General features: G+C 45.1%; 3 protein-coding genes across 7 annotated transcripts in view; 1 reads left to right on the plus strand and 2 right to left on the minus strand.

Annotated features, from left to right (window-relative positions):
* Nucleotides 1-636, minus strand: part of LOC108625886 (ADP-ribosylation factor-like protein 2) — a 3,815-nt gene extending 3,179 nt beyond the window's left edge. For 2 of the 3 annotated variants that reach the window (XM_018026216.2, XM_026814378.1), the window contains exon 1: nt 15-363. The gene's annotated coding sequence lies outside the window, so the exon portion shown is untranslated. Of the gene's footprint in view, nt 1-14; nt 450-521 lie in introns of those variants that run through there. The other variant, XM_026814376.1, reaches the window with a different exon arrangement.
* Nucleotides 637-698: 62 nt separating this feature from the next.
* Nucleotides 699-6,819, plus strand: Mnn1 (menin 1). Its single transcript, XM_018026284.2, has 3 exons — nt 699-1,546; nt 1,615-2,065; nt 2,144-6,819. The coding sequence occupies exons 1-3, from the start codon at nt 982-984 to the stop codon at nt 2,949-2,951; spliced, it is 1,824 nt and encodes a 607-aa protein (XP_017881773.1). The 5' UTR covers nt 699-981; the 3' UTR covers nt 2,952-6,819.
* A 128-nt stretch (nt 6,820-6,947) lies between these two features.
* The window catches only part of LOC108625924 (signal-induced proliferation-associated 1-like protein 1), a 25,306-nt gene continuing 12,876 nt past the window's right edge, over nt 6,948-19,377 (minus strand). Inside the window, exons 2-14 of one of the 3 annotated variants that reach the window (XM_026814374.1) lie at nt 13,684-13,879; nt 13,122-13,613; nt 12,781-13,035; nt 12,245-12,643; nt 11,957-12,168; nt 11,645-11,886; nt 11,471-11,577; nt 11,120-11,354; nt 10,667-11,041; nt 10,315-10,581; nt 8,711-10,213; nt 8,441-8,635; nt 6,948-7,810 (exon numbers count right to left, since the gene is read on the minus strand). In XM_026814374.1, coding sequence (XP_026670175.1) covers nt 7,615-7,810; nt 8,441-8,635; nt 8,711-10,213; nt 10,315-10,581; nt 10,667-11,041; nt 11,120-11,354; nt 11,471-11,577; nt 11,645-11,886; nt 11,957-12,168; nt 12,245-12,643; nt 12,781-13,035; nt 13,122-13,613; nt 13,684-13,870 — 4,665 coding nt within the window. In that variant the 5' untranslated portion in view covers nt 13,871-13,879 and the 3' untranslated portion in view covers nt 6,948-7,614. Of the gene's footprint in view, nt 7,811-8,440; nt 8,636-8,710; nt 10,214-10,314; nt 10,582-10,666; nt 11,042-11,119; nt 11,355-11,470; nt 11,578-11,644; nt 11,887-11,956; nt 12,169-12,244; nt 12,644-12,780; nt 13,036-13,121; nt 13,614-13,683; nt 13,880-19,377 lie in introns of those variants that run through there. The other 2 variants (XM_018026290.2, XM_026814375.1) reach the window with 2 other exon arrangements.

Consider the following 19,377-nt stretch of genomic DNA (forward strand, 5'->3'; position numbering starts at 1 on the left):
CATACAGTACATACCTTAGTAAAAGTGTTTCGCGGTTCGCTTTCTGATATGTTCCACGCAGGGGTCTCGGAATTTATCCCGCACGGCTCGCTTCCCCTGTTTTTCGCCCGTATTTCGATCCCTACTACTATTCCCCTCATGCGTGCTCAAGCGCGTTCGCTACCGTGAAAGTCACTGCATACCCCCACCAACTATTGGTCCCCACGATGGTCGCGTCGTCCCCACTTTCCGGCCGAGGGATAAATTCCGAGACCCCTGGTTCCACGCCGTCTTCGGCTTGAGCAGGCTTGAGCCCATTCCAAGACCATAATATTCTTTAGCCGCCGCAGGTTGTTCTTCTGTTTTAAACCCGATGAAGGCAAATCTTCTAAATTTGCCATCTTTCGTATATTTTACTTGTACGTCGGTCACTAAACCTTTTTGACTGAAGAGTTCTCTCAACTTCGTATCTGTAACCCACGAGGTTTCATTGCAAAATTATATTCGTTACCCATTCTGATTTAGTACGTATTATTATTTACGCTCTTAGGTAAATTTTTTACTATCAGTTGCGACATTTTTTATGATTTATAACTTTTGACTAATGTTCGAATATTTTGATGCACGTGCAAAGAAGTTTCGTTCACAATTTGTTCACGATATATGTACACTCCACGATGTTCCGAAACGGAAAGGCAGTTTCGACCAATTTTGCAAATCGGCAGGGCCAGGCAGGCAGGCAGTTCTAGTGGCGGCGCGCCGCTGGTTGATACACGATTATGGTGCGGAAATTTTCCGATGCGGAAATGTGAGAGTTTTCCCTCGAAAACGGGAGAATCGGCATCGGCTAGCGTGCGTCGTTGTTCAATAAATTAAAACCCGAGCGGATCACGTAATTTCGTCGTGAGTTTCTGTCAAGATAAATGTAAAACAGAATGACACTCGTGGTATAGAAAGAAGATCACCGTCTCGATCTCGTGTGTGTACCCAGCCAGTCACGACATGGCGGGTTTTCGAGACGAGGACAAAGCTCTATTTCCTATTCAGAGCATCTCCTCGATCGTGAGCATCTTCCAAAATCAGTTGGAAAACAGCTCGGAACCGGACCTGGCTTTACTCTCGATCCTCGTCGGCGCGGTGGAGAACTCCCTAACCTGTAACCGGACATTTGCGTCGCAGGAGAACACTGTTTACGATGAGCCGAAACTGCCGGCCGTCGAGTTTCACATCGCCGAGGCCCTTTACACGAAATTTCACGCCGTGATCAAGGGCGCGGTCGACCTCACCGTTTACGACACCAAATACGCGACCAGAGAGCTCGTCAAGAAAGTTTCCGACGTGATATGGAACTCTCTCACCAGAAGCTACTACAAAGATCGCGCTCACTTACAAAGTCTCTACAGCTACCTCACAGCGAACAAACTGGATTGCTTCGGCGTGGCCTTCGCCGTGGTCGCCGGGTGCCAAGTGTTGGGATTTAAAGACGTGCATCTCGCTATGTCCGAAGACCACGCTTGGGTCGTGTACGGAGAAAACGGAACTGAAACCGCGGAAGTTACTTGGCACGGTAAGTAACTACAGCTCTTTGGAATTTATTTAATAAAAAATATAACTGAATTATTTGTCTGTTCCTAGGAAAGGGAAACGAGGATAAACGTGGTCAGCCTGTCGAGCCTGGAGTAGCATCCCGTTCATGGTTGTACGTGAACGGACAAGCTGTTGTCTGTACTAGAGCCATGGAAGTCGCTACTATTGTATCTGCTATAAACCCCAGCTTAAGCGCAACAGCAGATGCCGCAGAAGTAGCTTTACTCCAACAGGAGCTACTGTGGCTGTTATACGATTTAGGCCATCTTGCTAAATATCCGATGGCGCTTGGTAATCTTGGAGATCTCGAGGAAGCGGCACCTACTCCGGGTAGACCACCTGCGATAGATCTATTTCAAGAGGCCATACGATCGGCGAGAAAATATTACGGGAACGCTCACGTGTACCCGTACACCTACCAGGGCGGTTATTTGTACAGACACGGTTTACATGCCAACGCGTTGGCATCGTGGGCGGACGGAGCAGATGTTCTGAGAAAGTAAGTACAATTCTGACGCAGTAAATTGGAAATTTTTCAGTTGGGAATGAAAATAATTTGTCTTGTAACGTGCAATAGGTATGACTATACGAGAGATGACGGAGAGATATATAAAGAATTGTTAGAGATAGCTAACGAATTGATACCGCACACGGTGCGAGCGGACGAACGTTTGTTGAAGCAGTCTCGTTGTTTCGCCTATTTGTTGAGGTTTTATGACGGCATTTGCCAGTGGGAGGAGGGAGCGAACACGCCCGTCTTACACATAGGATGGGCACGACCGTTGGTAAACACCATTTCAAAATTCGACGCCAGTATTCGCGCTCAAGTGATCATCGATTGTTACGATGCGGACTCGAAGCAAGAAGAGGAAAAATCACATAAAAGAGAAACAAGTCCGGAAGAAGCATTAAATAATAATAATAACAATAATTACTGTAAAACTAAAGAAAGGGGTAACGCGGCGCGCGACCTGATCAAGAGTTTGGAGTCGAAAGTTCCTCCGAACCCGGCACCTATGCATCCGAGTATTCAGGCGTTGACGGCCGCGTGCAGCGAGAAGATACTTAACAGAGATTATTTGTTACAAGGCGGCGGGGAACCGTTTGTTGCACCACCGGATGGAGCTTTGCCTCCTGCACCTTCGACGTCTCAGGAGAACCTCGATCCCGAAGTAGAGACTGACTCCGAGCACGAGAGACCGAGAATAACGCTGTACAGTCACAAGATGAAGGGTCTGAAGGATTTGCTGTTGGCTGAGAAGTTGAACACGCACGCGATTTCGTTGCAGCTGACCGCACAGAGCCAGGTACAAATTGGTAAAAAGTCTCGCGGTACCGATGACATCGGAGTCAATCAACGTCCCAAGAGGACGCGTCGCGAATAGTACAAGAGTTTTGACCGACGCTTCGGTATCGTAAAGTATTGAATTAACAGTCGCAGTGCCACTGGATAAATTTTTCTGAATGGGGTCCGTGGCACGCGCATACGCGATTCGAATCTCAATTTTCCCCTCATGGTTTCTTTCCGTTCGCGATACGAATTTGATTTTTTTTCATCCGAGCTTGTCACGCTTCGCATTTTTCCGTTCTTTTCGATGATTCTCATGCATGCTCGTTTCGCGAAATGATTCCTGATCGTTCTGCTGTCGTGCGAATCTTTACGTGACAAGAATACGGTCGCGTTCCCGTTGTTAAGTATAAATAACGATTAGACGCGAAAATGTTTGTATAAAAGTACAAAAATATTATCACCCACTTTTACTTTAAACGTCTCGAAATCGTGAACGCGTTTCGTGTTTTCACGAGTAAAAGTCTTCTCTTCAGCAGTGGATTATGTAAGTTATGAATTATATATATTATAATACGGATCGGTAGGGAAATGATGGGGTTGAGAAGGGATAGTGAAACGAATCGAACTAAGTACCTAATGTATTTTCGCGAGGAGACCAGATTTTCAACAGTTATTTATTCTACTCGACGATCGGACATGGTCGTCAAGCGAATCGATCAGTCTCGATCTCGCTTTTTATCCTATTTCTAACTCTTGTTGCACTCTTATTTATTGACTCACGCGTTTTTTTATCGAACTGTCGCACTTCGAATTACAATTAACAAGTTGTCGTTAACGTTTTTTACATTACACGATAGTTAAACTTTTGTTAGATATACGCTTTTAACGATCTAGTAAGAGAGACCACACATTCCACTCCGTACGCGCGTGGTGCAAACTAATTAAGTTTTTACCTAAGGTATTTTAAGCATACAAATGCTCGCTTATTTTTATAACTATTTATTTTTTCGAAGTAGCCGTAAGTACTATCTGTTTTTTTAGAACTGTATCCTCTTTCGTCGCTCGATAGGTAGAACAGAGATCGAACGTAGTGACAGTCCACCGAAACTTACTATTAGTAGACAGTATTGGACGGTGCACGTTTCTGTATGATGTGTGTCACAGTATGCGAGATGATAGCTCGTTAAGTTTCGACCACTGGAACGAAAAACTGTACGTATACATTACATTTACGTACTGAGTTCCTCGACGTTTTCGCGCAGCGTCGCGCGAACGTACAAAATACATAATATGTAACTTCTTTCTTCCGAGATACGTAACGTATAAGCACGCGCCACCGTTCATTTGCATACGCATCAGGGCTTTAACGACGAGGCATTAATGACTGGTTTCTCTTCTACACCTGCATGCCGTACGCGTTTTCATCTTGCTTTTAATTGCGGTTCCTTTCTTCTGTATCGCGTTGCTTTTATCCGCTTCGTTTCGACTCTGACAGTAGTATTTCGCAAAGTTATCGATACGCGCCGGCATCGGACCGGCTTTTACAATTTTTACTTGTTCGACACGTACGTCCTCGCCTACGAGTCTATTACCGCGGGTGCGCGGTACGCGGCGAGATGCATCGATACTGATGCTAAAGGGAATTATCCAAGAGTGTTTAGACGGGTTGTTGTAGAATATATTGTTGACAGGAATGAATATAAATAGTCCGAGCTGATCGACGATCACTTAAATGAATGAAGGGCGCTATCTTACTGTGATGCTGAATATATACTATACATAAATCTATATATATATATATATATATACATACATGATTATACAGTTAATAATCGTAGTGAATAAACGAATGGCTTGCGTCGATAGGATTTTATGAGGGACGTTTATCGCTCCGTGTAGCTGTATTGTAATTATTTAAACCGCTACAGGAACGAGTAAAGGGAGAGAGAGAACGAGAGCGAAAGGAAAGGAGTGTGTGAAAGACAGAGGAAAAAGAAAACGATAAACGTGGATATAAAGTAACAGTTCGTCTTGCCCGTATCGTTCGCATATCACGTCTTCTATAACGTTTTTATAAATACCGACGATTCATCGTCGACGTATTTCTCTCCCCTGGATATGCGGCACGTTACGGCATCGCGGCGACCTACTTCTTTGCGAAAATTGTATCGTCGCGTTTCTCCCCGCGTTTGTCACGAGACAGGGCAAATCGTGTGAAGGAGAGTAAACACGCGCGTTTATGTATAATGTATACGTAGTCCTCGCACGCTCGTACGAGGCTGATTTTTACCATCGCATGTACTATTTTCCAAGTAGGGATAAGAATCAGCTTCCTGATTGAATCGATTCAATTTCTATTTACGTTTTCAAACGTTGCGAAGTGTCATCGTGTCATTTTACGTGTTGTCGTTGGCGTTTGCGAAATATTTTGTTGGGGAACAGAAGCGAGTCGAAAAGAGAAATTGCAGAACGGAACGGTTGTCAGAGGAAAACTCTCACGTTTCATTCACAGTTAGACCATGCGGTAATCAGTATTTTCTTTCTTTTTCATCAGTTCTTTTTTTCCTCGTTTTCTCGAAAGCGACGAAGGAGCGTTTTAAAAGACTACAGGGATAATTATGCGTAAAACTAATAAGAGTAGTAGGAGATGAAATGGTGCAACAGAACAGTATTTTTGTATTAGCTATGGTATGCGCAGAGGTGTGCATCTCTTTATCTTCGAAATATTATTCGTAATGTTCGAACGTTTAGGGATCAAAGTTTGCAATATCCGTTTCGGTGTCACGGTAACGGTCATCGCGTGTTCGAAGCAAGTAATAATACTTTACGCGGAAGACGGAAGGGAGAGGACAGCGGCGAAATTTAGGATGCTTCGCGTACCGAACAACGTTCCGCCTCTGTCCGCGTTTCGTCCTTCCGGTACATTTTCCATGAATTTTCCCTCCGCTTCAATACATATTCGAACAATTCAACTCTTCTCTCTGCTTTCTTAGGACAATTATTATTAACACGACCTCACGTTTCTCTGCAAAGCGATACCTAGTGCCATATGACGATGAATTATGGTCTCGAAGACCGTTCTCCTCGTCGTCGAGTATATCCGCTTTTACCAACGAGTTCACAAACAAGTAGATAGGAAGGGAGGGAAAAACGTGGAAGGTGTTACGCGAAACGAAGTCGGCTCTTAAACGCGAGATCGTTAAATTGAACTAATCGCATATGCATACGTTCTCATGTACTTAAACGAACAAATCGGTGGATCTTATCGATCCCGGTAGCGAACACTGGTTCTCTCATCGTCTCTGAAAGCGTTTGCGACGCGTTTCATCGATCGGGAGCTACTATTGATGCTGAAGAATGCGTGCGTCCGTGTATGTGGGTGCGTGAGATTTGTAGTGAGATTTCAAGTTGTGCCTGTTAAGTGCTCGAACGCGTCGCGTATCCAAGCGCATCGACGAATTTAAAGAGAACTCGATATAAAAATGTATAGAGACGTCGCGACTCGTCGCTTCGTCGTGCGATGATCGTTGCACCTTTTCACACGCATAGACGCACGGTAACGTATTATCGTGCGATGATCGCAGTTTTAAGGTTTTCCCCTCCTCCCTCAGACAGACGGGTATTCCGATATGAATCATAGATATGCATGTATATACATACATATTAAAGAAACTAAATAAAACAGAATCTGTTACAGGCTCTTTAAAAGAGCGGAGTATCGTAAAAAGAATTTTACCGTAGTTTATATGGTCGAATATTCTGTATCGTTCACCTCGACGTTCTACATAACATTCACCAGATAGAAATGCGCGCGTGTGCGCGTTTACGTTGGTCCCGACGCGACGCAGGAAAGAGTGTGTAACCGCTGCTATTGTTAATCGATACAGGACAGTGAGTTTTCAGACATCCTGGAAATGTCTTGTTTTTTTTCTGTGGATTACAATAAACTATTTTATTCTAGGCGTCCCGGTATTATTTGAATCTCTCCTCCGTCCTTTGCCAGCGTCTCCCCTTGTCTCTCGTTACATCGTCGACTCTCGTCTCTTCGTTGTTTGGCGTTTAGTTAGATGAAATAAAAACGTTTCGCATCCCTGTGGTGTGCATCTCATTTTATTATCGACTCATTTTATCAATTTACAAAGTTTTTCATCGACGTAATGCGTGTATGGTTTACGAATAAAATAAAATAAAATAATTCTTGCGATTAACGAACGCGTAAGCCTCACAGTAACGACTTGAAATCGGTCGAGGCGAACCATCGGCATTGCGTTTCGTGCGCGGAGGAACGACTCGACGCACGCACGAAATGATCCCTGCCGTTTCGCTTAACTCTTAATCTAATTAATTAACAATACAAAGAACACGTAATAAATTACGAATGAATTAGAATTAAGGTGATTCTTAAGCAACTATATAGTAATATTTGGTCCTTTTCGAATTAAAAGATAATCGACGAAGGTGATCGACGTGCTATCTTTAACGATGCGCATCGTCAACGATCAGCTACGCGATGGTAACTTACATCGTATCTTTACAACTATACCAATCTTTATGATACAAAACAGTGTCTACGTATACAAAAACATAGGCGCGAGCCGCCTCGAGATACCGTCGGTTCGCATCTTATTCTTTAAAATACACGGTCGACGTACGAAGTGTGAAATTAATACTGTTCTTACCGCGCAGATGGACGATCACGATTTCTGGATTCTGGCACGATCGTCGAATGAAATAAGCAAAATAAACGGTACGGTTAATTACTGATGATCTATCGTTTGAAAGAACCATTCGGTGAAGCGGCGAAGTTGCTGCGCGGCCGCGTGGCTCTCGTCCTGAAGGCGACGATTTTCGTCTCGCAGGCGACGCACCTCGTCCTCCAGGGAAAGCCTCCGACGCGTTTCTCTGGCCACTCGCTGCTCGAGGGTCGATAAATGAGACTGTAGTACGGAATTTCTGAAACAAGAGAACTCGTCGTTGGTCGGATCCTATGCGTGCAACGAACTTCTAGGTAACTGTTCGGATAATTCATTAAAATGTATTGGTTATACAGTTAATCCCAAAAATTTATGTGCCTTAGAAAAACGCATTTCCTATAATTAAAAATAGTGTAGTCTTCTTCTAATTTCGATATTTAATGAGTTAAGTACGATTATTTGGCATTTTATTGATGTTGACAAAATCCGACCATCCCAGCGTCGAAACGGCGAACTTTTGGCAAAAAAATTTCGTTTTTCCTCAATAACTCTTAAACTCTTGGAGATACGAGAAAATTGCATAGGACCTTTCTTGTAGAGGATGACGAGATCTACAATTTCTGTATAAAAGTTTTTTGCTAGTGTCAATAGTTTACGAGTTATTGACGATAAACGAAAAAACAGTTTTTTACAAATTGGAAAAATCCCCTTGGAAAAATCTCGGAAATATCGAAAATTTTTTTTGTTGTTTATTATTAGCAATGTTCTTCCGAAGTCTGATTTCTTTTTAAAAAATGCGTTTCTAAAGTGCATAAACTTTTGGGATTGACCGTATAGCCAATACATCCTTAATCGACGGTTGTGCAGAACCCGATGACAGTGAACGTACGCAATGGTATTGCATCCATCGATAAGTCTGTCGTCGGACCATTCTTGCCCGTGCTGCTTCGATCGAGGATCGATGTGGTGATTCTGCCAACGATCCACGTCCGTGTCGTTAAGATTTTTCGGGTCTTTGACGGAAGACGAGTTGTTCGGCGCTTTGGAAATCGAATGCGGAGGTTTGGTAACGCGCGGTGACAATCTAAGAGACATGCACATACAATATACTCTAATCGTAAAAGTGTGCACTACGAATAGAATAGTGAAGCGAGCTTACCTCTCTTCCTTTGAGAGTTTGTTCTCGCTCGGCGCAGGACTCGACGCGGTGCTCGCGTTCGAGATCACCGTGGCCGGCCTGGCCATCGTCAGGATCACTTCCGACCCGTTCCCATTTCCGTTTTCTTGCCCGTTCGCAGGTAGAACGGTCAACGCGTTCCCGCCATTACCACACAGATTCTCTCTCGATCTACATCTGTTCTGAATCTCGAGTATATTGTTGTTAATCTTGTTCGCATTTTGATTACCGATCAATGTGTTCCCGGTCACAGGAACGTTGTTGTTCGTTATCTGATCATCATCAGCAATATAATCAGGATTGATCAGCTTCATAAGATCCTCTTGAAGCGTACTTGAGGTCAGATTCGCCGAGTTCCTGTGAGAGTTTCTTACTCCCGTTTTCGGTCTGGGGCTTTGGTTCCTCGAGCTACCGCTGGAAGGAGTCAGATTTCCAGTCCTGTGCTTGTTCACTCTTCTCAGCCTAGGTGACACGCTTCCAGATCCGTTCGACAATTCGTCCTCGCTCGGCAGCATCCCTACTTCCGGGCAGTTGACTCCCGCGTCTCCAATTCTCACTTCCGGCGGTAGACTCGCGGTGTAATCTTTCGTTTGACGATACTCGACGTTTATCTTATGAGGAACGGGCCTCTCAGTGATGGTAGTCTTCAAACAAGTGACTTTCTCGCCGACTTTGAAGTCGTGCGGCAGTTCGTACCTGATCGATTCCCGATTCTGTTCCGCAGTGTCCGCGTGTTTCCTCTCATTCACCTGCTGTTGACACTCGATGTCGTACTTCGCCATATCCATATCGTACTTGCTGTTCCTCCTCTCGTATACTTCCTCGGCGTACTCGTAGTTGATCGTTCTCTTCTCATGGCCTCTCGCGTCCGGCTCGTATTTACATGTTGCACGATCCAAGATCTTCTCCTCTTGTGGCTGGTACTTGGAATTTCTTTCCGGTTTCCCCTCGTAATCGTATTCGTATTCGTAGTCATACTCGTGGTCGTTGCATCTACCGACGTTATTGTTACTTCCGGACTTTGGGAGACTGTAAGTCGCGTTCTGCGGCAACGGCAACGAGTTGGAGGTGGTCAGTTTTTGATGAGAAACGTAGTGTCCCTCGACGTTCTTATGCAATTCCCTTTGTGACGCGTAGAGATTTTCCTGCTTGATCTCGTACTTCTCTTTCTGTAGCTTCACGTAATTCGATGGAACGTGATCTTGGCCCCGGTGAGTATTCTCCACGTGCCTCTGATAATTCTCATGTCTCGCGCTCTCCTGTAGAGACTTTGGCGACACGTAGTTGCTCTCTTTCGCGTAATGATCGTGCTGCCCGTGATGCTTCGAGTTCTCCGCGAATTGCTTCGCGCTGGCGTAATGCGACTCCTTCTCCTTCTTCTGAGAGCTAGACTTGATCATCTGATAGGACTGCCTCGCTGGCAGCGGAGGCGGAGGAGTACCGCCACCGTTACCCTCCTGATCCTGTGGCTCCAATAACTCGTACCTGCTCGTGCCACAAAAATGTCTAGCTTTGGAAAGCGTTTATCTTATGAATAATGCGAGGAACGATCGACGTCCGACGACGTCCGAGCGTTGCCCTCTTACCAGCGATCATCGTTGCTGCTGTGCCCGCTGCTGCTGCTCGTCATCGTGCCCTCCATAGGGAACCGCGGGTCGTTGAACGACCTAGAACTAGATCCCGTTCCATAACCGGAACTGTTGCTCGATCGGGGCGGACTGAACGATCTCTCGTATCGTCTCTGATGAGACATCGCGGTTTGCTGACCGGGTGGGTTGTCGGGACTCGTGACGTTCTCGTAATCCCCTTCGTAGCTGTTCGACAAGTACTGACAATTCTGCAGCGTGCAACCTCTGAAAAATTAACGAAAACGAGATATAAAAAATATTGTAAGAAGAGACTCTAGCAAATTTGAGAGATCGATTACAATGTATGTACCTTCTGGCGTTGCTATCGTTGTTCGGTGGTATTACGGTGACAGTGACCTGAGCGCTCGTCTTCAGTAAGTCTACCATCTGATCGTGGCTCAAGGTAGACACGGCCACCTTGCAAATTTCGACGAGTCTGGAACCTTGTCTCAAACCCGCTTGCCAGGAGAGTCCCATACTTTCGACCTGGGTCACCACTCCGTCCGGCTGCACGTGGAAACCTAGCTGTCCAAGGCTGTTCCTCTTCAAGGAAAGCTCAGTCGCGGGCGCTCCCGTAGTCACGGCACGCAGACGAGCCACTATCTCCATCAGCTCGTCCCTTTCTCCGTAATCACCGCGCACGTGGATCGTGATACATTCTCCCTGATGATAGTACAATCTCAAGCTGGAAATGATTGCAAAAAAGTTAAAACGGGTATTTAATTTGGACAATAAATAGATTCGAATAGAATAGACCAAGTACCTGTTTGTCTGCGCGTGCCAACCGAGTACGCTTACGCAAGCAGTGGCAAATACGATTTGCCTGGAATGTTCCTCGATCAGGACGATCGTGTCTACGCTTATGCCTAAGTAGCAGTCTGTATTCTGATTGCTGTCCTCCAATATCACTTGCCAGCATATCGCACCGCGTTGCGACGCGTCGCAAGATAGTCTCGGTCGCACCGCCGTCTTCTTCTTGCTGCTGAACGACAGCATAGCTGTTCGAAAATGAATATGAATTACTAATATAACGCGGGTCGTATTCGTAAAGCCTGTGGATAATCGTTTTCTTCAATCCGGACGAGGTTTAAGAAACAAAATGAGGTAGACTTACAAAATTTTTGTCCGGTGTCGACCACAGTAGTGGAAGAATAATTACTAGCGAGGTCCTTCAAGTACTCTTGCCTCGTCCTGGTTGCCATGGTCGCGAACTTTTCAGATCTATGATAATCGTTCATTAATACATGTATTTACGTAGTATAAATTATGATTATGTCGAGAGTCTTACCTGTGCGCCGCGTTTTCCGCGTTTATTACTTTCGCCAAGATGAAGTCGGCGAATGCTTTTCCCTTGTTGAACGTAGCGCCCGGTGGTACGGGCGGTCCGAAAATCGGTACCTCCTTGCTTCTAGAGACCGCGATGCTGTACCGTGTGTTGTCGGAACACGGATCGATGGCTCTGACCACGATGAATACGTGCTGAAACTGAGAGCGTATCCTCCGCGGACTGAAGGGTAATGCGCCAGGCTCCTGTCGTAGAGATATCGTCGTCACGATTTGCTTTTCTTGAGTTCGAAGGTAGACATTCGCTTTACGTTACCTGAAAGACGATGGTCACTATGTCGTTTCCGATGTGCCTCTTCCTGAGCAGCTGTTGCCTGTTGTTCGGCGTGAACGGTAACATCGTGGACACGTGAAAAGTGACTTCCGATCCTCGATGTGTCGCAGAGACCGCGTGAGTACCCGTCGAATCGGTCCTCGTGTCTAAACCAGCCTTGTAACCGTCGAACCCTCGCAGTCTTATTCTTTGGCCTGTTGCAAAAAAATAACGTTCCTCATATAATCTCAAAGTCCATTAATCGAACGGCGTGTTTTTTAATTTTTTTACCAATGGTGTCGAGAAACTCGAGAAAAGCAGGCCCGGCGTGCTGATTGTTGTACATTTCCTCTTCGGTTCTCTGACCAGACCTACAGTAGAGAACGCCGACCTTGTATCTACTGGAGAGTCCTTGTTCATCCAGTCTGGCCAGAGCTTCTTCGGCAGCGGGAGTACCTAATCGGAGACAGCCAAGTTGAACCTCTGGCGCGACCAATTCCAACAATTCTCTGGTCGGGAGCCGGCCCTGTGGCCTGATACCGCCGAGAGCCTCCTCTGGCACAGAACCACGGAGCGTCAATAATTCCGAGGTGCGAATTATTATCCTATATTGATTCGTATCTTTTCGAATACTGATAGCGACCGGACCTAGCTGCTCGTCCATGCCGAACCAATTTTGATGTTCTCGGCCTAAATAAAAAAAAATAGAATGAACGTAGCATATCAGGTTTTATCTTACGTTATGAAATACAATAAAAAACATTGAATCAGAATTCCTGGCAAGCCACGTCATACGGAAATGAATGGCTTCGCGTTTCACTGCTTACCGAGAAAATATCGTCTGTAATAATGAGCGCCTTCGTCGACGCTTTCGATGGGAAGCGGTCGTTTCTGCAGGGGACAAGTATGCTTCCACGATGTTTCACCGGGGGCCGGTTCCAAAACCGCGACTCCGTACGATAGGGAGGGTCTGTGAACCCCGTTGCCTTGGGAGCACCGAGTGAGGCCCACTTCCCGTTCACCCTCCCCTCCGATCTCGTTTCGGAAGAAAGGGCACGATTCCAGTAAATCGTTACCTACACATGTGATTTGATTACTCGATTATTATTTCTATTGCTATGACATTATTCGATTCGAATCGATTCGTTTTCTGTAACATATAAAATACCTTTCCCATCTCCTGCGTCTTCTTCCGGCGTCTCATCAGGGGTAGATGCTCTGAACGAACTCGCGGCCGAAGCGCCGGTCGCCGTGTTTCTTCTCCTCGCTAGTAAAATGCCCCTAAGCTTAGCTGCATAGCCAAGATTCGCCGTCAGAGATTGGCAATCGTAGTGCGCGAACGCCCGTCTCCTATGCCTCTCCTCGACATCGGCCGAGACGACGGGACTCGAGCAGCTCTCCTCCATCGGCCTAGACGGCGTCGTCTTGGCGCCCCACAACCTGTGCAGCTTCAATCGCAGCTTCGGACTCGAGTTACCCGTCGTATCGCAGACAACCTCGTCCACGTCAACGGCCTGACCATCCGCTACGCGTCTCAGGTACTCAACGCCGACGGAATTCCGTTGATCCGCCGACGAAGGCACCCCAGGCCTCAAATCCTGATGCTTCGCAAACAGGTTCTCCCCGACCGATCCCGACTGGGCTACCACGTCGATGCTACCTAAAATTGAAACCAAGACTCTAGCAACCACAATTTCCGGTTTCCTGATTTCCGATGAACGAGAACCCACCATGGGATCCATACTCCCTTCTGAGGGGAGTGTCCGGAACGCGAGACGCCGGATCCGGACTGTGAGGAAGCTCCAGGCTGGAGTTCGACCTGTGAAGGGCCAGTCCTCGAGCCACGCGACTACTCGGCCCTCCGCTGCTGCCTCCTCCGCCACCGCCGCCACTGTGTATCGGTAAGCTTGCGATCATCTCTTCATTCTAGGAAAACAAACATCAGAGATTGTCAAGTTAGGTCATTTAAGGCGTACAGAATAATTTTACACAGAATTAATCAATAAGAACGATCATATGAAATAATTAATTATTATAAAATTAAGGAATCTATCAAAGCATTTTATTTAATAGAATATATTGAATTAATTAATTTTTCAGATTCTAACACAGTTTTTAAATGTTTCCTAACAAGTTCGCTATATATATTTTAAACCAACATTCCTATTAACCCACGCTGTACAGACTTCCGCAGCTCGAGTCTGCGAGCGCTCGCTGCTATTCTTAAGCCTCTCGGTAAGCCGGAAGCTTTAAGCAGCGATAGGAGTTAGATTTTTCGCGTTATAACCGGAGTAACTCGAAGTAGGACGGCTAATTAGAAACGTCTACGGCCCTTCCCACTAACGCGCGTACGTTCCACGCGAGCACACGCCTACGCATTTAGACCGCGTCCCGTGGGTTTCGTACTCCCACCGCGTCGTTCACGATTATGAGAAGGAAACGGTAACTTCTTAATATACACCCTCCCCCCCTCGCCCCCCGTTTCACGAGCCTTAAAACGTATAAAACGCGACGTTCTGGGAACATGAATGAATACATTGAAATGTAGGATATTTTCAAGTCAATAAGAAATGTCATAGAGAATAATTTCTTGTTTAATGATTTGATCAATCAATTTTATACGTTGTGTATGAACTCATTATAAGATTTGTTCTATGATGTATTACATAATTATGATTAAAGATCTCGAGTGAATCTGTATAAAAAACGAATTCTACTATGGCACATAAACGTGCAATAGAGAAAGGAGCAACGTGGAGTACGTAGTGAGCGTGAATCATTCTTTAAACTGAATCGTACGAAATGCGTATACTTAATACGTGTTTCAGTGAATGGGCGGTTTTCCATTGTTAAAGAAGTGAACGCGCGCAGGTGTAGAATTTGACCTATGCGAGTCTCGATAAAAATTCACTGGCAAGTCATCGGCGGCATTTTCGTGCCTGGAATAATCTAACACGATGAGACGAAAGATATTTGGCGAGCCACTCGATGGGACCCGTGGCCCGCCGCGTTCCGTAGATTCCGTGCATCGTCGTCCCTCCGTCGCGGATCGATCGCGGCCGTGAAACGATCCCCGATTAGTTTTCACTGAAGCTGAACCTCGGGTGCCGGCCCACTCCTCGCGTTGGCTCTTTTCATCGAGATCACACCGTGCGAAAATTCTCAGAATTGTTCGAGCAGGCTTTAACGTTTGGATTAAGAACGAGCGTATTATTATCCAACGCGAGCCGTATTATCCAGTTCAGGTATCGGATTCTCTCTCGTGGTCAGCGAACATGCCAAAGAAGCGACCAAAGTCGCAGGTACTAAACCAGTAAGACGACTTTTATACGCCTTCTGTTGTGGGAATGTTCGCGATGCGTGCAACCGCAGAACCATCACCTGTGTCGTCGTCGTCGACGTCGTCGTCGACGTCGGATCCACCTGCGGATCGTACACGTGATCGTATGAAAGTAAAACGTAGTTACCTAATCTGATTGTCAGTCCCCGCGCGTTATGTACCGCGTTACAAATACCGAGGATTAATTTCAGGAATTTCTATCAAAAAATCTGATAGAAAATTACATAATAGATAATGAAATTTTAATAGAATTCTACAAATCAATTTCCATGTAATAATGTCAATGAAAATGTTATTTCAAACTTGTTAATATTTAATCATCTTTTGCATCATCTGATGAAAATTCATATTCAGCATGTTCTAATGAAATCGATAAACAAGCTCTTGTATATCCAAAGATAATCTGAATTATTATGTTCAAGGAATGAAAAATATCCACGTTAACGCCGCGCGCCGTCACGAACGCGTGACGATGTCATGGTTTGATTTGATAAATTAGAATTTTTCATCGACGCGCTTATCTCGCGATAACGACGAGACGGTATCGACACGCTGATATCCGACGATGATCAACGATACTGTCGAAGCTCGAGTAGCGCGAGGAAACGGGCGAACTGGGAATAGGAAAATCGCGACGGTCCCGCGTAAAAGGCACGAGGATCGATTAGAACAGTGGTCGCCCGAAATGGGCGTCGATGATGCGAACTAGTTATGTAAATACCCTAGCATCGTTCGCGCGGAATATGCAAGGCTTTACCTCGATTCTATTCAATTCTTCTCCCCGCGCATTCTTCAACGCGGTAATTGTCACGGGTGTACACATATTATAATCGTTCACGAGGATTTTCCCAGCTTTTCCTTCGCGCCTCTCGAAAGGACGGGAACTCGTAATATTATGTTTCGACTCGGCGATCAAGTTTTTCTTGTTCTTACGCTCTGGCAACTGGGAACAATCGGGCCGTATTTTTCACAACGCGAGTTTTCCGACGCGCGATGCGTCGTGTAATAAAGAAACGTGCATTTTTCACGAATCCTTCGAGCGTGAACGCGCGCGCCCGTACAAAGCCGCGCTAGATAGAATATTATTTCGCCCCATTCTGGGATCGTACAAGTTGCGAGAGAGATCGTAATAACATCGAGCAGCATTACCGTGGTAAAATGCTAGTTTTTCTCTCGGTTTCCGCCCGTTGATTGCGGCCGCGACGCGGCTGCGACCGAACGCGCTTGCCTTCTATGCAACAAACGAGTAATTAGTTTTTAATCGTGAGAATTCATTCAGAGAGGAAGAAAGTCACGCGCGGCCGGGATAACGCCCTCCAGGCTTTCCCCGTAGTCATCCTGTTTAACTGAAACACCCGTGCGTCACCCATGGATCACCGGTTGATCGCGAAAAATACCTTCTTGTTATTTTATCAAACGCTGCCACCTAAATAAATAATATAGTTAATAAATATAAATAAAGTTAAATAAATAAATAAAAAAACTCGACGACTAATCAGGATCGAAGTCTCGGGTTGTACGAGTCACGCGCGTGTCACCAGAAACAAACAATAGGGATTTTATTGAGAAGACAACACGAAGGTATCGTTATCAGTAAAATGCATTTAGAAGCACTGTGATCGGATTGATAAACTCGACGACCAGCTCGGAATCAAGTCATTCGATCTGATGTTTAAAGAAATAGGATCCGTAAACGTTCCTATGCTTTTAATCGAGGCCTAATGAACCAGGCCACGTACGACGGTATTATTAATTCGAATACTCTAAGTACCTATTGGATAGCCTCCTGCTTCTCCTCTACTAGATTAGACTAAAAGCGTAACACGGAGGAGGTCCGTTCGAGTAGACCTCCAGCCGCGTGATCACGTTTTTGTCGACTGATCGAGAGGGCTAGGAAGCCTTCGCGTGGTCGCCACATGTGAAAATCCGCGAGAAATAGGAAGCCCTCTTCCGAGAACGATGCACGGGATGATTAAGGCTTCAACGTAGCACAAGAGTGCCGAGCTACAATAAAATTGAAGTAGATAGTATTAATGCTCGTAGATTAGAAAGGAACTGCGGCCGAGTTTTAAAGCGACGCGCGGCAGTAACAGTAAGGTTCGCGGGAGGAATGCGCTCTTTTAAATTGGGACAATCGAGGAGGAATGCAGGAGCCGGTTGGAGGCGGACAGTTTCTTTCCCTCGTTCGTGAGTCATCCGATGACCGACTCAAAGCGATCCCTTGTACTCCTCTTCACTACAAACTCTATACCTCCGAACCTTTTTAAATTCTTTTTCCACGCGGGGAACCTACCAGTACTACTACTTTTATTTTATCAAACGCTGCCACCTAAATAAATAATATAGTTAATAAATATAAATAAAGTTAAATAAATAAATAAAAAAACTCGACGACTAATCAGGATCGAAGTCTCGGGTTGTACGAGTCACGCGCGTGTCACCAGAAACAAACAATAGGGATTTTATTGAGAAGACAACACGAAGGTATCGTTATCAGTAAAATGCATTTAGAAGCACTGTGATCGGATTGATAAACTCGACGACCAGCTCGGAATCAAGTCATTCGATCTGATGTTTAAAGAAATAGGATCCGTAAACGTTCCTATGCTTTTAATCGAGGCCTAATGAACCAGGCCACGTACGACGGTATTATTAATTCGAATACTCTAAGTACCTATTGGATAGCCTCCTGCTTCTCCTCTACTAGATTAGACTAAAAGCGTAACACGGAGGAGGTCCGTTCGAGTAGACCTCCAGCCGCGTGATCACGTTTTTGTCGACTGATCGAGAGGGCTAGGAAGCCTTCGCGTGGTCGCCACATGTGAAAATCCGCGAGAAATAGGAAGCCCTCTTCCGAGAACGATGCACGGGATGATTAAGGCTTCAACGTAGCACAAGAGTGCCGAGCTACAATAAAATTGAAGTAGATAGTATTAATGCTCGTAGATTAGAAAGGAACTGCGGCCGAGTTTTAAAGCGACGCGCGGCAGTAACAGTAAGGTTCGCGGGAGGAATGCGCTCTTTTAAATTGGGACAATCGAGGAGGAATGCAGGAGCCGGTTGGAGGCGGACAGTTTCTTTCCCTCGTTCGTGAGTCATCCGATGACCGACTCAAAGCGATCCCTTGTACTCCTCTTCACTACAAACTCTATACCTCCGAACCTTTTTAAATTCTTTTTCCACGCGGGGAACCTACCAGTACTACTACTACTACCAAGGAGGGACTACGACTACTAAACAGTGGGAGTCTTATGGGACTTTACGTCACATGAAAAAGTCGGCAATTTTTTACAATGCTCAGAATACATTGCCACCGGAATGAGAAATAGAAAGCAAAACACTCGTCGATGCTGAATAGTTTCCAGGTACATAAAAGGCTCTATGTAATTTCCTTCTCATTCCACGCGTTAAGAAATAATTGGCGATAAACGAAATAATGAATCGATTGCTCCTGAAGTATTCGAGACAGGAGAAAATTGTATACGACCTTTCTTATAGATAATAGTAGTACCTACAATTTTTATTCAAACCATTTATCGATATTACGCGAAAAAAAAAATTTTCAATTTTTCCGAGATTTTTTCAAGGGTACCCCTTCAGATTTTGCAAAATTTTCGTTTTTCGCCAATAATTCCTAAACCGATGGAGATACGGGAAAATTGCATACGACCTTTCTTGTAGAGGACGACGAGATCTACAATTTCCATATAAAAGTTATATGCTAGCTTCAATACTTCACGAGTAATTTGCAAAAAACTGTTTTTTCGGTTTTCGTCAATAACTCGTTAAATATTGATGCTAGCGAAGAACTGTTATATAGAAATTGTAGATCTCGTCGTCCTCTACAAGAAAGGTCGTATGCAAATTTCCCGTAGAACCAACGGTTTAGGAGTTATTAAGGAAGAACGAAATTTTTGGCCAAAAGTTCGCTGTTTCGACGATGGAATGACCGGATTTTGCTGGAACCCATAAAATGCCGATTAATCATAGTTAACTCGTTAAATATCGAAGATAGAAGAAAAATGCATAAAATCTTTCTTGTAGAGGACGTCAATGCCTAAAACTTCAGTATAAAATTTTTTCG

Source organism: Ceratina calcarata, unplaced genomic scaffold (assembly GCF_001652005.2).
Source record: "Ceratina calcarata isolate Rehan_Ccalc_2016 unplaced genomic scaffold, ASM165200v1 scaffold379.2, whole genome shotgun sequence".
Lineage (NCBI taxonomy): Eukaryota > Metazoa > Arthropoda > Insecta > Hymenoptera > Apidae > Ceratina > Ceratina calcarata.